This window comes from Melospiza melodia, chromosome 2, assembly GCF_035770615.1.
Source record: "Melospiza melodia melodia isolate bMelMel2 chromosome 2, bMelMel2.pri, whole genome shotgun sequence".
NCBI lineage: Eukaryota > Metazoa > Chordata > Aves > Passeriformes > Passerellidae > Melospiza > Melospiza melodia.
In genome coordinates, this window is record NC_086195.1 from 134,775,066 (window position 1) to 134,797,920 (window position 22,855).

Below are 22,855 nucleotides of genomic sequence, written 5' to 3' on the forward strand. Positions count from 1 at the left end.
GTGCTGTGAGCTGGAATGGAATTTCAGGCTCACATCTGAATTTCTTTGCATTAGGAGTCTTTTTTTAATTTTTAAATGAAATCTTAATATTTCTTCTGTGTTCATCTGCTGTGTTATCCTTATCTGTGAAAAAAGGGCTTGATCACTTGTCTTTGTCTGGCTGCAGCTGTGCCAGCTATATAGGTTCATGTTCCCAAATGCTTATTCCTTGCTTTCTCCCAGCTCCAGAATTAGCTGCTTGGGCAGGGGTTCTGTAACCCAATTTCAGTTAAAATGAGCTAGGTTAGCATAGGCATTGCTTTCAGACTATATAAATTCAATTGGACCTTTTTTTTTTTTTTTTTTTTTTTTTTTTTTGGTAGAGGAGGGTTGGGAAATGTCCAGATGAGGGCTTCAAACGTGGTGACCTCTGATAGCTGGCACAGATGGGCAGCTGGGGACAAGCCTGCCTGAGAGCAGTGCCCTCCTCAGGGTGCAAAACAGTCAGAAGGTAGAAGATCAAGCCTGAGACAGTCACAAAATCTCAGAAGTCAAATAGTGAAATGTTATCCTAACATGTATGTGTTAATGTGAAACAGCATGTTAGAGAGATTATGGCCACTTTTTCATTTTGCCATCTTGGCACTGAGAATATTTCAAGTAGGATGCTGGGCTGCATATTACTCCCAGCTAGGCTTTTCTAGATCAGGTTGTATGTGACAGCATGTTGAAAGTGAGCACATCTGTTGGAAGGTTTTACTAGAAAACATAACCCACTGCAGGGTAGACCATGGTCTAAGTTAACCAGAGGATAAAAAGACCTCCTTCCTATCATGGGCTCACTTGACCAGAAAAATAGAAATCACCCATTTTCCTACTTTCTATCATCTCTTACACATTTGGGGCCACAGCAGCACTGAAAGAGCAGAATTTTGGACTAGCTTATGCATTTTCCACTGCAGATAGCATTAAAATATGTAAGAGTTTAAATTACCAATTCTAAATGAATTAAGATGTTAGCATCTCCAAAATTTTGCAGGAACGACATACACATGAACAAAAGAAAGTCAAAGATGGTGATTTTTACTTTTCATCAGTTATCATTAAATATTGTCTAGTTAACAGAATAAAAATATCAGAATAACAGAAAGTGAATGTGCTCTTTAAATTCCAAGGCTTTTAATCATCTGTTCCATAGAACAGCATCGAAGAAATTTCTTTTAAGAAAAATCACTCAGCTTGAATAGTGTGTATATACATATATATATATATATACACATATATCTATATCTATATATATGAGATATAAAACAATATATAAATAAATCTGAGGTCACAATAGATATTTTTAACAAATAAAAGTACTGAAAATTAACTGGAAATGTTAGCATTTAAATATACCCCCATTTTTATTTCTTGAGAAAAGAGAGCCTTTAAGTATACAGTGCTACAAAGCTACATAGCTTGCAAAATCAGTTATGTTTATCTCACTGGAGTTACTCCAGATATACAGTGCATATGGAAGGCCCTAAAATGAGAATCTGGCTCAGAAAACATGAAAGTGGAAGGCAGGAGGAGATAAATTTGATATGATTGCAGAACTGTTTTCCTTTCCTGTCCAAGGCTGAGGAGTTGTTATGACACATCTGTTCAGCACACAGAGCAGGTAGGAGTTACATGGCATACAGTAGTTTTATCGCAACAGATGGAATAATTATAATTATAGAAGTTAAAGACAAAAGAATGCCAAGTTTTCCTACTTCACTTGTTGTGGTGTGTCTCAAAGCAGTTGTTATCAGTGGGTACCTTGGGGGGACACTTGCCTGCCTCTGAGAATTAGGCCTGATTTAATGTTTCAGAGCAGACATTAATAGAACAGCCCATTTCAAGGCAATAACATTTTTTCTTCTGGTTTCTCCTTTTTTTTTTTTTTTTTCTTCTTTAGGCAAAGCATATTCTTCCTCTCAGAGGCCTCGGCCAGGCAGTCCTTTCTCTACTGACAGCAACACGAGTGCAGCTGTCAGTCAGGGTCAGAGGCAGAGGCCCACGAAGAAACACAAGGGCGGGCGTTTGGAGCAGCCCCCTCTGCCTCACCGCCGCGAGGGAATCACGGACGGTGAGTGCTGGCCAGGGAGACCTGCAACAGGAGCTGTGCACAGCAGCACAAGGCACAGCCATCTTGCCAGGAATATCAATTCAGCAATATCAATTGCTGCTCTGGTGGAGCTGGGGTCCCCAGGTTGCTGTGTGAGCAGTGTTGGAGCTCTGGCAGTGCGGGGCTTGGGTGAGGGTTGGAGGAGCCTTTTGCCGTTTCTGCTCTGGACATGTTGTCATCTCTTAGGGTTTGTCAGATCTCAGTATAAATCTTACCCCAAAATGACTGCATTGCACAAGAGTTGACATTGAAAAATGGCCTGTAGTTTTACATTTTATGAAAGTAGCCACCACTAGCATTACTTGTATGCCATGAATTCCTAAGGAGAAGCGGAGAGCGGCTCCCACGAGACTTGTTTGGTTTGTGCTGGTTTTGACAGACACCCAACAGCTACAGCAACACGTGCCATGTTTTCCCATGATTCTGCCTCACCTCTTGTCTGTGCTGCTCCAGTCCTGACATCCACTGACCTCAGTGACTGTGTCTCCCTCTTTTACATCTCCACTTCTCTCTTACGACTACTTCCCGTCTGGAAATTTCAGGCGTGTCTGTTCTGCTCTTCTAATAATTAAGATCAGCTCTTTCTTCCATTTTCTTTGTCTACCCTTCTTGAGCCTGGCAAAAGTCACAAGTTGGTTTTTGAGTAAGACTGGATAAGAAGGTGGCCAGCTGCTACCTCCCCCTCATTTCTTCTGATCCCTGGCCTTGCACCTGTAGGTGTTGAAATGATCGGAGTGTTCACCAAAGGGGTTATTGTTACATCTCTTGCTCTGTGGCTAATTCTACCTGTGATATTATTGATGGAAACTGCTTAAAGTAGCTTAGCTTCTGCTCCTATGGATCCAAGTTCCTTTAAATATTATTTCCCTCCCCTTGTGTATATATTACAGAGGCCTCTCTATTACACAGATCCATTGAATAGATGTGCCTTTGAGAACAGTAACTGCAAAGTTATGGATGTCACTTTTAGAGGTGGCCATACTCTTGTTGTACATCTTTTGTTAACCCTTCTGAGTGCCATATCCTGTCACCCTGAACTGTGAGCGTCTTAGGCCACAAATTCTGTGTACATGTGAGTTTGTAGTGCACTCAGTGTGGTGGACACTAATTCTTCTGCTTCTGAATATTGTTGCTACAGAAGTGTTTTACAATACTGTGGATAGCAGAAAATTAATGGAGATCCAGTTCAGGTCATGAGACAGATGGAATTGGGGCTCTTCAGAGAGTGACTCCATCATAAAATTTGGCATTGTTTTAAATAAGTGAAAGATATCCAATTTTAAGATTAATTTTAAAAGAGGAAACTCCTATTAGTTTATATTTATCCTTAATAAAATACTAATCTTACTGGAGTTTTTTTCATGTATTTAAATCAGAATACCAATGATATATTATTTCCTTCAACCTCTCAGACATGGGCAATAACCATAACAGCTTTCAGATGCCATGAGATTAATATTTGTCTTTTATAAACCTAGTTAAAATTCTTGCTTTATGCTGCAAAAATTTATAATATCCTGGAGCAATAGAGGAACAGTTCCCAGCCTGTATTAACACAGGAACAAACAAACAAACACAAATGGTACAGTTTTCTGCTTCAACTCCTACTGAATATGAGTCATTAAAGTGTAATGTCAAGTCTGAGTCATAGTTAAATTTGCAAAAGATCATTTGTCAATTAAGGAAGCTTGAAGTTGCTGCTGCCACCTGCATGTATGTAAACAATTGAATTTAGGAATCTCTGGTTCACAGAAATTAAAAATGGCAACTGGGTGCTTTCTGGAGAATATTGCAATGAACTTTACAAAGACAGACAATATCACTGTGCTTAGGCTATAACTAGAAAGAGGAAGGAGGAGAGCCTCGGATAGATCCAGCCCTAAATATCCAAGCCCTAATCCAGGCCAGTCCATTCAGCCCTGGGCCATCCTGAATTCTGTGAAAAGCATCACTATACATTTTCTCTGTTTTTTTCTGATGTCTCAAATCCATTGCCTTATAACTGCTTCCTCTTGGATTTGTCTTGTGAGAATAAACTTGGTTTGCCGGTTGTTTTCAAATTCCCAAGCTGGATGAGTCCTGGTATCCTGTGTTTAAGTCTCATCACATGCCGGATGTCTGTCATTTTCAATTTTCATTGACTAAGAAAGCTCCAGCTTTCTCTGCCCATTCCCATACACATCCTGAGTGCTTCCTCCTTGTTAACTCTAACCATGTGGGACAGTGCAAAAGACCTAAGAAACTGTAATATTTAACACATAGCACACACATCTCAGACCGTGTAAGCATTTGAGGGCTCAACTTCATGCTTAGTTTTGACAGCAATCCACACAAATCCCCTAAAACCCTGCTTCTTCATTTCCTTCAGCTGCAGGTCAGAAGCCCCTAGAGACTGACTCTAGATGGAGTCTTCATATTTGTCTTGCTGTACAACTTGTATTTTCACTTCCACATCCTGAAAGACTGTGGAGACAGCAGCAAATCCACAGAGGAAGAATATGTTACGAATGCCTCAGATGGTCAAAACTTTCAATCTGAGCTCACAGTCCACCATAAAACAAAGACAAAAATGGAAAAAAAAAAAAAAAACAAACAAAACCCTGAGAGGTTTTAGTGTTAGTGCTCTAGGAATAATTTGTTTTCCTAGCAACAATGAATAGCAAAACAGTGGAATCTGTCATATAGTTTGCAACACAGTAACTGTGTGACTGAAGTTAAAAGCCCTTCCTTAACTGAGCAGGATATGCAAAAAAAAAAATCAAAGAGGAGGCAGAAGGGAATTATGCTTAGGGTTTGAAAAGGAAAACTGGAACATAAGACTTATGTTAGCATGCCTTGCTACTAACTTCCTACTGTGTGTTAAAAATCATTTCTAACGTTGAGAAAATACTTACTTCTGATGGTACAAGGTGTTTCAGGGGCTTATTAAATGTCACAGTAATTACCTCTCCTATGAGAAGAAATCACTGACACAGGTAGAAAGGTGTGTCCTTATAGGTTCTTTAACTTGCTGCTTTTTCCAGTTAATAATGAGAAGCTGTGCCAAACCTTGACTGCTGCCTGAATCATTTAGCCAGTGCTCTGCCTTCTAAAGAAGGGCTGGAGTAATCCCAGACTGAAAATCCATCTCCCCCTTATCAGGCACTCTGGTGTCCTACAGCTCCTCAATCACAATCCCTCCATTACTGGATCAATAAGACCATCACCTCCCCACCAATGTACTTATGAATTGCCTTGCAGGTTTGATAATCCTGCCATTAGAGGCTTCACAATGAAAGTCTGGATGACATCCTACTGACCTAGAAAGTTACTGGCTCAGTGCAGGCTTTCAGGTATTTTCCCTGCCACCTGAAGGATAAATGAGATTTAGGTGGAAGTAGGGTGAATCAGTGTTACCACTCTGGGTATCCTCACTCAAAATCCCACTGAAGTCCCTACATTTCTAAATTCAGAACTTCTCTGAAGGGATTGACATGATGGAATGCTTGACATGATTGCCTTTATGTGGTAATCTGTCTTCCTGTGAGGATCTGGGGCTTCTAACTCAGCTGACATCTGTTACTCCTTTATCAGGGTTAGGAAAGCCAAGGCAAGGCAAGACTGCTCTCAATGGTGTCTCAAACTCATGACTCCAGATGGGATCTTTCTATCAATCCAGGCAAGGGAGCAGAAAATGCTTAGTTATTTACTAAGGCACAAGATTTACAATGCAGGATGTGAGTTGTAGAGCAAATCGAAAGCCACCTTTCCGAATGAAGCTCCCTTCCAGCTTCTTTTATTAAAAAGGACAGGTAGGTGTTGCTGTGGCTGTCAACTTGAGTAAGGAGGTGAAGAAACAAACAGTTTAGTCAGGTGATGTTTCGCTACAATTAGCAAGTGTTCTTACAGATCTTCTGAGACACTTGTAACACAGTTCAGTAAGTTTGTACTCAGGCCAGAGCCAGTTTATGTTAATGCCAAAGTACCTGTAGTTCTAGAATTCTGTGAAGCCTCATTACAAGATAGATTTTATTTTTCTCTTCAGCTCATCCATAGGTTTAAAGCACCCAAGGAAATTTACAAACATGGTGTTTCATTTCACTTCTATGCATAAGTCAGTCTTTATGCTTGTTTTGTGGATGGATAAAAGCAATAATCAGGTTAGCAGTAGATGAACACCATAACTCTGCGGTAATTCCAGGAGTTGCAGCCAGCTCTAGAACATGCAGTATAGTTTAAGTACAAGCCTTCTTTCCTTTTAAGTATCTAATTAATAACAACTATTAGACAGCAATTTCTGAAGTAGGGTAGTCTTTTTAAAGTTTAATACTGCAATAATTTTAACTTTTTTTTTTTCCTATGTTACTACTCGAAAATTTTGCTTATATTGAACAGTAAATATTTTATCTGGGAAAATTGCATAGTCCCATGTCATGTTATGGCTGTGTTTATTGGATTCAATGCATCTCCACAAAGTGCTTATAAATCACAACTTCAGTGATCTCTATTTCAGATTGCATAAGCAGATGCCAGTGTTGTGGTTCTGTACATTAACTGGTTATGATGGCAATAAAATCAATTATAAGAAATGCCACTTTGGAAGCCAGCACTATAAAGCAATTTTAACATTGGCAAGCTCCCATACCCTCCTGCTTCCACCTCCAGTAACTCAAGTGCAGTCATTGTCATGAAAGGTCGCATCTATATTCATAACGAAAAATTTCTCAAATAAATTAGTGCTGAACATAAAGCATGCACCAAGCTCTCTGACAGATTATTAAAAGGCTGCTCTTGCCAGAGGGTGCTTATCTTAATCTGTGGCACAGCACTGAAGCTGTGAGCAAAGGCACAGGAGCATCACTGGGTGCAACTTTTTTCTCTTGAAAACACAAATAACCTGCACATCTCATATTTCTGTAATGGATGGTGTTGACTGGAATGACATCCCAGCAACTTTGGAAGCATTTCTGCTCCATATGTGAGGTATAAGTATCACCTCTTACAGCAAGGACACGAAAAAAATTCTGTGTAGCGTTATATAAAGCTTTATATAAAGCTGGATTAGAGACTTTGAAATAAACTCCCTCCAAAGGCCTCCTGACCAATTTATAAAATGAATTTCAGTTGCACTACAGGTATAAACATCAGACTTCCCTGCAGGCAAAACAGAGGTTTACTTTTCCATGCCTGTTACTGAGCCAAATTCAATTCCTTGATAAACCTTCACAACATAGTAAGGTAGAAAGGACTAAAAAACAGGTCAGATCCAAATCTACTGTAAGCTAACACAGGTTTTTGTGAAGTTGATGTGGCTGCAGAGATTTACTTGGGCTATCCATTGCCCCAAAACAGAAATATCAAAAACTGTTCCCTGTAAAAATGTGTATATTATATAGAAGAATTTTCATAATGATACTAAAGGTGCTTCTATTTTCTGATTTTTTTTCTTTTAAATAATCTGGACTATTGAGCCTATTATATCATTAACATGAAAAGTTGCATTTAGAATTAGAATTGTCCTGAATCTATAATTACCTTGGGTTGTGGACTCATAAAAAAGTGCACTTTTTGCCCCCACAAATGTATTTAGAAGGTTGACCTTCAATTCTAAACATCTTAGTAGTCCAAGTCACAAACTTGAAAAGGACAGAAGTTGTTAGAGACCAGGAAAGTGTCTTTCTGTTAGCTGAAATTGTGTTTTAATTGGTAATATTTGCAGGACTGCTAAACTTCAGAGTGGCCATCCTCTAGTCTCTGAAAAGTCCAGCTCTTCATTTCATTGACTGAAATGCTCACCCATTGTTTGGTGGTTCCATTTAAACACATTGGTCAGAGAGGTACTGATGCTTTTTCAATGCCAGTAGGTTTCACAGTCAACTTTTCCCAATATTTATGGCATCTTATTCATTTTGATCTATGTTACATGTTGAGTTTACACCTCGAGCTGAAAGTGTAGCCCAAAACCAGGATGAAGCGAGCCCCAGTAGGGTGGATGGAAATTGTCAACTGGCACGGACAGATCAGTTTTCCACAGCCTTTCGTAATTCCTTGTTGTTACTGAACAACAAGGAGTTGTTCAGTCCCATGCTTGGAAGTGTCAGTCAGGGCTCAGAGCCTATGGATTTTTATGGAAGTCAGAAAGAGGTGGAAACACAGCAACCAGAATAAAGAGCTAGCAGAAGTCAAAACCCTGTTCTGATTAACAAGGAATTTCCTCCTTTTAAAACCAGCTTAGTGGCTCATACCGTTTATGAGGCGCTTTTCAGTGTCGAAAACAGACCTGTTTCAGTTGAAAGGAAAAAATCAGTTCACCTGAATGTTATTCACGTTTTTTAGATCTTCCACCACCACCCGACCCGCCCCCCGGTCAGGGTTTAAGGCAGCCCATAGTGCCCGGCCAGCGCGGAGGCTCTGCCGAGAGGAAGGGGAGCTCTCTGGAGAGGCAGCACGCCGCAGCCAACGTAGATGACACAAAGAGCTCCCTGGACCGGCCCGCTAGGACATCACTAGAGTGGCAGCGGCAAGCCCAGGAGTGGATAAGCTCTGCAGACCGCCAAGAGGATTTCAGGAAAGCCCAACACAAAGCAGCCTTCGGATCAGGTGTGTGCGCGCCGCACCAGCCGAGGCCAGGCAGGGGCTGTGTCGGGAGCCAGGACATCCCTCTGGCTGTCTGGATGGCTCCAGCCCCTGCCAGGGGGCTCTGAGACCCTGGCACAGAGCCCAAGACCCCTGTGACTTTGAATTTTACCGCCTTTATATGAAGGATAACAAGTCAAGAGAGTTTTAGAATGGTAGTTAGTTTGTCACAGGGTGCAAAGTATATTTTTTGGGGTTTTTAGAATGGGGGCTCAGGGTCTCAAGATGGAGGAATTTGGGCGTGTTTTGTCCTTCTTTCTCCTTCTTCCTAGCCTCCATGTTCTGTGCGATGCTGGCATGTTTGGATTGGTTGAAGGTAGTGTAGGAGTGTCGGGGGGTAGGATGGTCAGGACAGAGAGAGATGAGAGATCTCTGCAGCCAGGTCATGGAATTTGGGGTTTGTTGCAAAGGGCCTGGGTGCAGGGCCCTGCTGGGAGCTGCCAGCCACAGCTCAGAGCAGGCCCAAGAGAAGAGAGGGGGAGAGAGGATGAGAGGGTGAGAGAGTAAAAGGGCAAGAGAGTGAAAGTGTAAGAGAGTGAAAGTGTAAGAGAGTGAGGTTCTCCTTACAATACAATAAATCTTCTTCTGTGTTGAATGTTCTAATTCTCACTCACCAATACAGTACAATATACAAATCTTATAGCATTTACATACAGCCTATAGGAATCACTACATTACCATACTGTGATATATTTTAAACCTTAAAAATGACTTTTTGGACCCCTTCTGCTAAGCTAGTAGGGCTTGCTCTGACCCTTGGACCTGTCTGCAGGCAGAGGGTATTGTTTCATCAAAAGGGGATTGCTTTCAGCCGGCCACACCATTGTTTTCCAGTTGTTCAGTAACTGAGGTATCTCAAAACTTGCTTTCATTTCAATCTCACTTGCAGTTTCTATATTGTCATAACCTTTTGCCAGACAATCATATTTGTAAGGCTTTCCTGTTTCATCTTCCCCAACAGGTAGGAACACACTGTCTCATATAGGTGATAGATATTGGGAAATTATTGTAAATAATGTGCATGTGGTTTTTAGTATAAAAAGACAACACCGCCTCTGGGGGTGGTCAGTGTGCCACTGACTGACCTGCTGAACGGACCTCAGCAGGCCAGGGAAACAATGTTATAGATAAGAAATTATAAACAACCTTGAAAGCCACAGCTGAGGAATCCTGACTCCTTCTTTGACTCCCAGGCTGGGAAAAGAGACTTGTACGTATGTCAGGGTCACTCTGACCAGCAGAGATTCCCAGAGGGCTGCTCCACCCCTCTGCCAAGGGGTTCTGTGCCTGGCAGGGCTCTGGGATCACCTCACGCCTCTCTGGGAGAGTGCTGGCAAGGCTCAGGCTGGAAAATAAGGAAAGGCAAAGTGAAATGGGAGCTTGTGATCGAGCTATCTTCCCTCCTGCATCAATGAAATCTCATTAGTGCCTGACTCGGTGTGCTCTTTGCAGTGTTTTGGAAATTAATAATGTTCTCAAGCGTAGCGATGGAGAAAATAGGAACAGTTTCAGACCAGCAGGGAAGGAGAGAGATTTTTAGAGTATCTTTTTTTAGATGTATTTATTTATACATACAGGGCCATATTTTCCAGTTCTTTCAACCTGCTTCCAGGTTGGCAGCAGTTTTTACATGTCTGCAAGACGGCTGATCCTTCTGAGCTACTGACATTCCTTTCAGCTGCATTAAAAACCTCTCTTCTCTTTTTTCCAGGCTATGGCAAAGTAGCATTCATCTCTTAAGCCCAGCAAGATGACAGAGCAGGTTTTCACTTTCATGCAGGACCTGCACCTTGCCCCAAGCTGACTTTAGCACCTAAATGGATTTCAAGTCTGCACAAATGTGCGCAGGTGGTGATGCTAGGCTGGACCTGGATTTCTACAATATTCACAGTTTCCCTCTCTCAGCCTGACCTCAAGTAAAAGCTGCTCTTTTATCCTAGGGCATTCTCTTTAACCCATTAATCACCTCATCCCAGGGCAGTGCTGATTAGAGTGATACAATAGGACAAATAAGATTTAAACAAAAAGTTATACTGCGTGTGAAGTTTTTTTGTAGGGTTATACTGTTTCTTCTCTTATCTATGTAGCTCCCACAGTCCCACTAGAGGTACTCTTATCATCCATATTTTTCTTGATTTTATTCACTCTCAAAGCTCCTTGTTAATCTAACACACTAGTGCCTTTGACATACTATAAAGAGAAGAGGAGTGTGCAGACAAATCTGTCATGGGGACAGGATTTACTGAGTAAAGTCCTCCTAGAGAAAATACTGCTACCTGTATTAAAAAAATACTGCTACCTGTATTGTTGGCTGCATAAACAAATGAGTGGCTGTTCATGTTCTGAAATCACAATGTGAAGTCACAGTTTAAAAATAGTGTGTGAAATTCATGCTGCTTGGTGAAATGGCAGCATGAATTTCACATTTTCAATGTGTTTGTATATCTTCTAAACTGCAGTTTTAATTGCAGTTTAGAAGATATACAAACACATTGAAAATAACCCAAATATACCTTACACCTCTTATTTCCTTGGAAATTGTTTTTAAGGATGCTTCTCTGACCTTTCTTACAAAGAAGTCCCTTCTTTTCCCTCTGTATCACAAGTGTGTAAATAGAATTTGGCATTTATTCTGAGATGCAGAGCTCATACAGCAGTAAAATTCCCATCCCGCAGGGCATGCATTTATCTGTCCATAAACAAAGAGAACTTGATCCTTACACTTCCAGTGCTCTAGACTGAAGTGGTTACAGGTATCCTGTTCTTGTCAAATTCAGGATGCCGAGGGCAAGTGCATATCCTTTATGCATAAAAAAGGATGCCTCTAGCAGATGCTATGAGTTTATCCTGGTGTGAGGAGTTCACAAAGTTTGTACACAAGACAGGCCAGGGCTTCATATCTCTCTGTCTGCATTGTCATTCCAGCCTCTTGCACTGCAGCTTTCTTGCTCTGCACTCTTGTCTGTGGTAGATTTTAAAAAGGCTACTCTTGTGAGTGATGCTGGTTTATATCACTGAATTTGGGTGGTTTAATAATATTAATTGTGCTTCTTCCCTTTTCCTTTATTAATGGCATAGTTCTTTGGAAATCCATTCTGTCCCAGTTTTCAATGCATTTCCAAGGAAGAGTTGTTAGTATTAGTTAACAGCTTCCAGAACAGTTGATTAACTTCCAGAACAGTTAATTAGCTTCCAGAAAATAGATAATTCACAACTTAGGGGGTTTCATTCAGATGTTACCAAGCTGTGACTTGAAATTTTGAAAGCAAGACCTTTAGTTTGAAGTTGAATAAAATAAAAATACCTAAGTCTGGGATCTCTGTTTCCACTGGTTGCTTTCAGTATAAACAAGATCACTGAGTTCCTGGCAGTGGCTTCATTGTAGAACTGGAGTTAAAGCACATCAAATATGACATTCTCAGCTCCAAAGTGGTGCTATATCAAGTTACAATGATTTTGATAGCAGGAAAACCCTTTTGTTTATTTTCTGAAGTATAAAAACATTTTTACACACACATCCTGATTTCATAGGGGCTAGAATTATATCTTCAAATTAATTGTTTAATTAAGGCACCAGCAAAACCTCTCCATATTATTTGCAGGCTTGGACATAGGGCACTGTTTGGAGAGTTTAATAAATGTGAGCCCATTCTCAGGACTGGAGACAACTACTTTTCGTGTGCTAGAATGTTGTGTAAAACCTAGCCTTTGTTTATGTCATAATTCCTTATTTTATGGATTATGTTTATTTCTGAGGGCACAACAGATAATTTAACATACCATATGCTCTATAATGATAATGCACTTTATATTTATTCATGGTCGTTTTACCTCAATATTTCATTGAACCCGAAGGAGGCCTTATCCTGAGTCCACCAGCTAGAAAAACAAATCAATTGACTATATATGTCATCTTCCAACTCTTTTGGTCTGCTAGTGACTTTTGTTTTCATCCTTTAAAAATGTATCCAGCTTTCTGCTAAACTGATTTATGCCACTTGCTTTATTGCTGCCTTAATGCAAACTGTTCCGTATTTTAGCCAGCCTTTGGAAACCAGGTTTGCATCTGACTCTATTGTTAGGTCTTGATATATAAAAAAACAAGTAACATAATTTAGGAGAGACTGTGGCTGTTAAATGCCATTTTACAGAGTCTTTCAAGAATTTCTTTTTTTTCAGCAAGGACAGCACACAGTCATAGCACAAAACACTGATAATGCCCTCACATCCTGCAGCACAATTTTGGTCCCTTGGCAGGACCAGAGGGAGATACTTTGGCAGGGAAAGAAGTCAGCTGCCTGCCCTCTTCTGCAACAGATTTAACTTAAAATCAGGCTCAGTTCACTGGCAGCTCACGTGGGGAATCCCCACATCCTACTCTCTTGTAGGCAAACAACAAAATCCTGCGTTTCTTCCACAAATTTGTTCTCATTTTGCACTTCTCTAAGTTAATTATGCCTGTCCTGCAGTCTTTGCAAAGGCTTCAAGCTTGTGAATAAAAGTATTTTTATCTCCTCTTTCTTTCCAACCATCCCCTCCTACTCTTCTTTCTGTGTTCCTGCCCTCTGTCAAAGAAAGTCCATTTCTCCTCAAAAGGTTGTTTAAGAGTGAAGACAATTGGAAAACCAAAAAAAGAAAACCCTTTGGACCTAAATTCCCTTTGAAAAAAGGCAGGATTCAAGCAGTAGAAATCCCACTGATTTCAGACGGGACAATGCTGTGTTTGAGGTTAGGCATATATACTCATATTCTTTCTTGACTCATACTATATTTAGCAAGATCTCTTTCTTCAGCTTCTGAGAGGGCAAAAGTGGATCATACACAGCAAAGAAATAAAATAGTGCTTCTATTTCAGTGTTAAATCAGTTCTGCTGTTATGCTTCTTAGATTTGGGTTATTACAACAATATTTCCAGGAAACACTAATCAGAAGTGATGTCTTGTTTTACTTCATGCTATATGAAGACTTACAATCTTATGCCTTATTGCCATTAATCCTGCTTTAGAAAGCAGTTCATTATTACAGGTCTTCACAGAAAAAGAATCCAAGTGAGCAAAAGTGGGCCTTTTGCTCATAATGAAACAAGCTGCAGGATTATTTATCCGCCCCAAATATTACAACTGCAATGTCTAATATAATATTTTCCAATGTAATTCAACACCAGTTGCAAAAAAAAACTGTCAGTGTACTTTGCATCGTTAGAAATTACTGAGTTGCTGGAAGCTAATTAAATTAGCTGATATTGTCGTTCTTTATCTAAACTGATTGGGGTAATGTTGCCATAATTTAAGCTAAAGAAAAGGTAAAAGCACATTTATGTAGGCTTGAAGCAAAAATCTAATCATAGCTTCATTGTTTTGGAAATTGCGTGTTCACCTATTTTTATTAAAATATCTATGATTCATGATCTCTTATTCATAATGAATCTAGACTTCTTATAATTAATACAAACTGACTTAGGAGTTCACAAGGAAGCAAGATTTAAATTCATGCTGGCTTCTCTGTCCTTGGGATACAACTCTTAGTTGTGTATTTTCTTATGTAAAATTGTTATGCTATAAAGCAAGAGAAAAGACAGATATGAATAGATATGACGTGCATAAATGAATAGCTTGTTTATTCCTGCTTCTGGGACTTCATTGGTATTTATTTTGCTTTGTTTTGCTTTTCTAGAAGAGGCACTCGTACCATATAGTAAACCCAACTTCCCATCCCCTGGTGGCCACAGCTCTTCAGGAACATCTTCTTCTAAAGGATCGACTGGACCCAGAAAAGGTGAAGTCTTGCGAGGGGGTCACCAACGCAATGCCAGTGACCTTCTCGATATAGGCTATGTGGGAGCAAACAGTCAAGGACAGTTTACTGGTGAATTATGTAAGTTTACCTCCAGCTCCAGTTAAAACTCTCAAATAGATAAAAGAAAAAAATTATAAAGCTCTTGTGAAGAGAGTAGGAAGTTGTGTGTGATAGATAAATCTTTGTCCAGGTCTTTTTGCCTTCTGAAGCGTATTGCATGTGATGGCAAACAAATGTCGTCCTTCTGTTCCCTGCTTTGGACCAGTTCAAATCTGTGTAAGCCATGCCAAAGTTATCTACATCTCTGGCTGTGTGATGCTAGTGAAGCATGGGGAAAATTGAGAAGGAATTCTAGTAACTTGGAATTTTTTTGGGGCAAAGTATAGAGTGCTTGTCTTGGAAATGCCAGTGACAGATTTCCTCAGCCTTCTCCTTAATTTCCTGTTGCTTAATGAGAAGTATTCTCTCAGATGGAGGTCCTCTTTTGTTGATTGTGTACCCCAGTTTTTCAGTTTCGTATCTCCACTTTTTTCCTCAGTATCCCAGAACAGGAAAATTGTTTTCCAAATTTGTTTTATATTATCATTCAATACCTGTTAAAGTTTTTATGAAACCATGTTGATGCTATGTATGTGCTGGCAGTACCAGCTGCCCAAAGGCTTGACTCTGTTGTTTGAGAAAGAACATCAAAACCCCAGCATATTCAGCATACTGGTGTGTTTAATAAACTTATTAATGGTCATAAAAGCAGTGGAGCTGCTGGCATGTCTGCCTCCTCTTGCTGCAGCCAAACCCTCAGCAGCTCCTGGCAGTCACTGCCCTGTAGCTGTAAGAGAGCTAATGGTGACCCAGGAGCCCTGAAATGTGCAGGCTCAGATATGGTGTTGGTAAGTGCTAAATTTTAGCATCCCTCGCTTTTCATCTTAGAAGCAATTAACCCTGCTCTCACAACCTATTGAATATTCATCCTGTGCTGCAGTAATATTGCCATAGGCTTTATTTTGTGTGGTTTTTTCTCCTTATTACAACCTCTTTCTCTCTCTTTTGTTTCTCTCTATAGAGTAGTTGAGAAGACACATTGCAAGCTGCTCTGATGGACCATCAGGTCTGAACTCATGGAAGTGATGACACTAAACAGTGCAATGAACATTTTCTTTATTTATGTACTATTAAAAGAACTGTAAATGCAATGTAAAGACACACAGCCACACATATCCCACAGATACTTTACTTGTGTTCTTCTCTTTAATACACCATCCACCTTAAACTATTCCTTGTCAGGAGTATATAAAAAAAGAAAGAAAAAAAAAATCACCCTCCAGGATTAAAAGGATTTCCTTCTGTATATAATTTCTTTTGTTGCATTGCTATGCAAGCTCACCTTCTTTTTAGCTATGTTCATATTCATGTCTGTTTTTACTGGTCTGTTGTACTATATGTGAATTAATAGGCTGTGGTGCCATATATTAACTTTTAATTGTGTAACTTTTATGTTTAAAGTTTGCACTGCAATTTTATTTGGTGATAAGCACAAAACTCTACTCCTCATGACATGAAGAAAAAAAGAGACTGAATGTGTGAAGAAGGTTTGCATCCTGTAAGCTACTTTGGATGTAAAGGAGTGTGTTAGGTGGTTTTCCATTGGGGTGTAGAAATGAGAAAGTGACAGGCAAAACTGATGTCAGTGAAGACATTAGAGACAGATTTAAACCTTTTAAAAGCAAGCAACATAGTTGCTCTTCCTATTTAAGAAGGGGTCAGAAGTTGGAAGTGTGAGATTAAAGAGTGAAAATGAAACTAAAGGTAGCATGAGATGGCCTAGACCCTTTCACTAGAGTGATACCCTTAGTATCTGCTTTTAGCCATCCCATGCCACTAAGGGGAAGAAAAAACAAACCTTGCTACAAATAAAAGAACTTAAGGTGTTTCACTAAAGCTGTTTTTATTTTGCAGTTTTAAAGGAATTATTGTCATTAATTTTTTCAGCCCAAAACATAGGACAGAGATTTTTCAGGAGAATCAAACCACATAAACACAAGGTATACCTAGTAAGAAGATAAGAATGCAATTTATTACTAAGACATATTCAGGCTGCTTCCAAAAAATTGAAATGTCAGAGCATCTTATTTCATCTTTCCAATACGTGTACAGTACGATAGAGGATAAAGCTGCACCACTGAAATTCATGACATTAATTGTTTTGATGCAGTCTACACAACCCTTTCTGTTCCATACCTGAAACCTGCAAGAGCTGAAGTTGGATCCACTAAATTTGTAGTAAAATGTTCAGTTTTTGGAAGGAAAGCAATAGTCAAATTATTTTTGACTCGCATTAAGTATATTTCTGGCAATACAATACATCCAAAAAGTTGGATATAAGCAAAGGAGATCTTTGACCTGTGTTTTAGTGAGTGGCTTCAAACTCTACTATGATGAGGAAATTATGCACATTTATACACTTTTTGAATCAACCAGACTCTGTAAGTGGACATTAATGACAGCATCCTGTCTCTTCATTAATTTTCATGATTTTGTCCAAGTCTTCTTTACCTCTCAAATCTCAAAGAATAAATTCTCAAGCTTTTCTTAGAATATTGTGTGTGGCTAACCCACCCATTACTTTGATGCTTAATTTAAATATCGCATCTTACAGCTTATTTCTGTTAGTTATCTGACCATGAACACAAGTTTCCATTGAATACCTTTTTCATATAACCAGTCTATGTTGTTTTATATTTTGCCTTGGAGCTCACCAGTATTAAGAACACTTTTTGTCATGGCAGAATTTTAGAAAAGTAAATTACGATGCTAAATATGTGTTGCTTTTCATTTCATTAACTTGTTCCATGATAAGATAAAACACGACAGCCATCAACTACAACTCAGCACTATTGAATATTGAAAAAATGCTAGTTAGCTCCCTTAAGGTCAAGATGTGTTATTTAGCAAGTTGCAAACAAAAAAAAAGTTGAGGAAAAAAAGTACGAATTTATTTACTTATGTGACCAATGAGTATATGCAATTTTCCTGCTTGTTAAAACACTATAGTTAAAAACATAACTTAAAAATGTGCAAAAAATGTTCAAGTAAGATAAATAATGCAGCATAATTACATGTGCATGGTTTTTATTTTGGTATATATTATATGAAGAGAAGAATATTCAGAGTACAATTCCAATTTAATTCTCTGGAAAATGTTTAGCTCAGTCACTGATAGTTTTTTTTTTCCCCATTTAATTCAAAAGCTTGTGCTGAGCTTTGGTGGAACACCTTACTCACTCTGTTCTATACAAAATTCAGTATCTTTAGAGGTTGATAAAGCCATTCCAATTCCTTTCAAATATGTGTTTTATCTCTTCCACTGGAAAGTAAATGTGTGTCAGTATTAAAGCTGTTCAGTACCATGATATTCACTAACTTGTCCATCTGCTTCTGTACATTTTTGTTCATTAATAATTTGCTTACAATATTACATGAGGTGTTGTTGTGTATGGCAAAGTGTCTCCATTATCTTACAGGTGATGTCTCTTCTTTTTTTTTCTCTCTCTCTTTTCTATACAATGTACTTCCAATGAACCACAGTACATATTTTTTAAAATGCCATTTAATTTACTATTTTAAAAGAAGTATTCTTCTTTTTTTAAAAAAAATGAAAACATTTATTGTGAATAATGTGTTTAAAGAAAAGGGATGTTGTGGCAGCACTTAGAATTGTTTTTTAATTTGTTTTTTTTAAAAAAAACTGTTTATTGGCTACAGTTTGTTCACGAAAAAGTATGACCTCTTAATGTGTTTCATTGGTATTGTTAGTGCAGCAAAGTTTAATTGGCATAAGAAGTTGGTTAATAGTACTGTTGAAGTGTGTATTGTATATTTACTGGGGAAAAATAAAACATATTCACATTTCAAATCTATGTTAAAAGACCTTGAGTAAGGAGTCAATATGTGAAAACCCAAACAGGGAAAATCAGGCAATAATAACATAGACTGAGCTATAATCATCACTGTCCACTTACAGGTGACAAGGAACATTTTATACACTGTTTTTTGAACTAAGCCAGTGGCAAACATTGCCTGTCCTAGGGGTTTCTGTTTAATGTCCTGTCTCTCCTGGAGCAGTTGTACCTCTGTCATGGCACTGATACAGCTATTCCAGTGAATATTCTGCTTGTGGCTGTTCCCTCAGTGTGGGCAGGCCCTGAGGAGGCACAGCTGGCTCTGCCTGAAGCCCACAGAGCAGTGGATGTGTAAAACCTGGTCTGAACCCTCAGACCTGGGGCTTGCTACTGGTGGGGCTACAGCCAGCCCAGTACAGAATACCCCAAAATGTACGGATAGGTCAATGTTTCTTGATCTTTGTGCTCAATTTTAAATGCAGGAGGGCTGAAGGACCAAATAATGAATTGTTCCATGTGCTTCAGTGGTGTATTGCTGTATGGGCAGCCATTTCAGTGATGCAAGAAACAGACATTTCCTTTTTTGATGTTTCTTTTTTTTTTTTTCCCCTTTATTTCTCAAGCACATACCCAAGTCAGTAAACCTTTAGGATACCTTTTGGTTGTCACCTGAGATGCAACAGAAACACCATTCCTTGGGAAAAGTACTAAAGATAAGGTGCATGGAATGTATTTAAGTGTGTTAATTTAACTGCACACCAGTGCAAAAGGAAGACATGACTGTTTGAAATAATTATATGCTGGTTTATGCTTGCCTCAGCCCATGCATTGCCAGCCATGAGAAGAGGTGTGCGTTGAGGCTGAGAAAGAGTCCTCACAACTGAAAGAGGAAAGGGAATAGGGCTCGGGGAGATTTTGGCAGGAACTTCAATTTAAAAAAGAAAAAATTACAGGCAGCTCCTTTGGCTTGTCTACAATTTATGCAGTTTGGGGTTTTTTTTATGGTTAACGGCCTTGTGGAGTCTTAGCAGGGGAACTAGAAAGAAAAAAGTTGACCTTTTGTAAAGATTGGGGGGTACTTCTTTGCTGAGGGAGGATTTTTTAATTTAATTTTTTTAACACATGTTTTGTGTTCCATCTATCTGGAACACATTAGCTAAAAAATAAATTGTTTTTAAAAACCATGTGGGGAGCGGACAATTCATTTAGGAGGCAAATTCAAATAGCAGGAAAAAGGGAAAAAGTAATACTAAAATAAGTAACACATACTGGTTTAGAAACAGCCAAGTCCACCACAGTTTCACATGCAATTTTGAACAGTACAAGCAATGATGTGTATAAACTTCATTGCTTTTGCTTTGCATACCAAAACAAATTACCCAAAGTCCATAGGAGGCCTAGGTCCTGGGGACAGTGAATCTGGTGCTTTGTGTTAGATGTGTGGTTAATGCAAGCTGGTGAGAGTGGAGAATGCTCAGGGTTGAGCAGCCCTGGTGGCTCCAGGCTCGGTGGGGTCAGTGCATCCCAGGCAGGTCAGCACCTGGAGGAAGGTCACTTCTCTGAGGATGGAGATTTCAGGGCAGGGAAGGTTTTCAATGCCTGAGGCACCCCGGGGGTTTGCACTGAGCTCTCTTTGGTGTGTCTCACATTTTGGGACTGCCATCCCTCAGTGCTCTCCTGTGCACTCAGTGCTGATGCTGTTCCCTGGATCTGGGGTGTTTGGCATGGGGGCTGCAAGAGCAGAAGAGCCATGGAGGTGCTCTGCATGCATTGAGTGGCTGGATATATGGATAAAAGCTTTATTAATTCAGGGGACACAGGAGAGCAGTGGCAGCAGACATCTACTCTGCTGTGTCTAGCTTGTTCCCCTCTTCCCTTCAGGACTGAGCTCTTTCCTGCCAACTCTCCTCCACCCAAATTAACAGAAACAGCTCACAGATGTCTCATGGGACCCACAGGAGATGTAGGGCCATGCCTACATGCAGAGTGGGTATTTGAGGAGAGGTAGCTCTGAGTTCTACAGCTGATGTGAGGACCGGATTCCTCTTTGGCCTGACTGTATTTAGCTGTGTAGCTGCATCCAGGAAGACCTGAGCAGAAAATAAGTTCCTAGAGCAGAGCTCAGCATTGCAGCATCTCTTCTGGTATGTGGCTCCTTATTCAGTCTGTTGTAGGCAGTCCTGAGTTCACTGCTGAGTCCTCAGCACATCCTGAGCACTCAGATGGTTTATGCTGGAGAGTGAGCTTGTTCCTCTTGCTGTAGGAGAATGGAAGAAAAAAATCAAAAACAAAAAAATGCCCACACTTAAACCTTTCACTTTAATACAAAGCTTTTAAAACAATGTTCAAAAATCACAGAAAACAGCATTTCAGATGTATGTTTGACAATTCTTTTGTTTTCTTGGTATTTTGTTTTGGCTACCATTAAAATGATCCATTTGTTTTTTTTCAGAGCTGTAACACTGTCCCTGCACCCCCTCACCCCCTCCCCTTGCATTTTCCAGTACTTTCATCTGTAAAGAAGTTATGGTAAATAATAATGGCATTTGTGTACTTACATTGTTCTAACTTTAAGCAACAAGGTGCACGGTTGCATTCAGTTCAATTGATCAAAGCCAGATGGGCACAAATGTTTGTGGGGTTTTTTTTCTAAAAAGGCCTGCTATTTGTGCTGATATTTGTTCCACATTCATGCTGATCAGCGCATCTTTTGCCTTCAAGGATACCATTAGTAGTTCTCCTTTGTGTTCAAAAGCAGGAATCCATTGTGCAGCACTTGGAGAGCCACTCGGATGCAGGTAAAGAATATAACAGCTTGAGCAAGTGCTAATTAGAACCAATTAAAGTTAATTGACCTCCTTTGGCAGTAAAATGCATAATAGAACTTGCTCTGTCCTTGCAAAATGGAGATCTTGCCTCTAAGCATGAGTGAAGCAGGGTTTCATGTAGCAGCCCGTGGTAATTATGCGGGTATAACTACCAGGAAGCTGCTTGCTACAATTTGTTCTAATAACTGAGCTCTCCTGTATCAGGGCAATATAAAAAAAAGTGAGATTTCTTCTCCAGTCTATTTTAAAAACCCAGTTTTTACAGAGCAAATGAGCGTCCCAAGATACTGATACTAATCTCTAGGAATGAGTTGGCAGAAAAATAGAGTCCCTTTTCTAGGTAAGTAATGGTGTGAGCATAAAAAACAGGCAGTTTTACACCTGCTGGTTGGCAGTAGCCCTGATGCTCAGAGGTTGCATCTGTCCTGGTCAGTGGGGGAAGCTCTGGCAGGCCTGCACTGGTGCTTTATTTCTGGGTGAAGGATCTGCCCACACTTCAGAGGGGCTCCCCACTGAACCTTGCCATGAGGGTTCCTTTGGCAGACTTCTGTTGGAAAAGGGGCACTGGCATCCATCCAGCTGAGGTTTGTGGTGCTGCAGGACTACACCCCTGCCATGGGCAACACATGGTCAGAGGTACCCAAATAAAAGAGAGAGAAAGAGTGAAGGGTAGGAAATGCAAAATTGTATGAATCCAAAAGCATCAGTGGTGGGTGCTAAACTATATACATCGCTGTGAAAAGTTGAAAAGCCATTTTTATTAGTAAACCAGAATTGATCCAGTTTCTATGACCATGCTTTGGTGACTTTTTGCTTGGCAGGAACTGAATGCGACTGATTTTGCTGCTAACTTGGCCTTACTATGAACAGCAATAAAGGTGTTAGTCAGGTGGGGACTTTGATGTGACCAGTAACATCACTCTCCCTTCAGGGAATGTTCTGTGCTGGCTTGTTAATGAATTTCTTTCCTAATGAGTATCATTAAAAACCCTTTGATTAGCTATTTGTGTGAATGCCCTTCCTTTTTCCTCTTGCACGAGTGGCAGCAGGATTTTGCCCTAGGCAGAAAGTGTGCAGCTCTATCCTCACCTCATGAATACAAGTCTGAGGCAAACAGCAACGGGAAAGAGGGTGAAGAGAAAAATAAGAAAAATGAAAAAAGACCTCACAGATGAGTTGAAGTTATTTTCTACACGTGTACAACCTGAGCAGGCACCAGCATTCAGATGGGACTGTCATTAGGGGAAATGAAGAGCAATAGGTGGTGATGCTGAAGCATGCAACAATAATTTACATACACCTCGAGTGCCAAGAGGCAGAGAAACAAATAAAGCTATAACCTGGGGAAAGGGAATGCCAGAGACTAAATGGACCGCAACAAGCAAACAAAAAATGCCGCGTCATAAAATGCAGCAAAAAGCCTGGAAAACAAAATTAAAAACAAAGCAAGGCATTTCAGATCCCAGGCACCTTAATGAGATATTGATGGCACAGAAATTGCCTACTCCTATGCACGACAAAAGAAGACTGAGAAACACAAAAACAATTAGGAAACAGATTTGGCCATCTAAGGTTTAATAGAAGGA

At 39.8% G+C, this 22,855-nt stretch overlaps 1 protein-coding gene across 1 annotated transcript in view; it reads left to right on the plus strand.

Moving 5' to 3' along the window:
• ROBO2 (roundabout guidance receptor 2) overlaps window positions 1-22,272 on the plus strand; it is an 866,686-nt gene extending 844,414 nt beyond the window's left edge. Inside the window, exons 26-29 of the mRNA XM_063150058.1 lie at window positions 1,925-2,095; window positions 8,450-8,713; window positions 14,423-14,623; window positions 15,606-22,272. Of these exons, the coding sequence (XP_063006128.1) occupies window positions 1,925-2,095; window positions 8,450-8,713; window positions 14,423-14,623; window positions 15,606-15,607 (638 nt within the window). The 3' untranslated portion in view covers window positions 15,608-22,272. The remainder of the gene's footprint in view (window positions 1-1,924; window positions 2,096-8,449; window positions 8,714-14,422; window positions 14,624-15,605) is intronic.
• The last annotated feature ends 583 nt before the right edge of the window (window positions 22,273-22,855 follow it).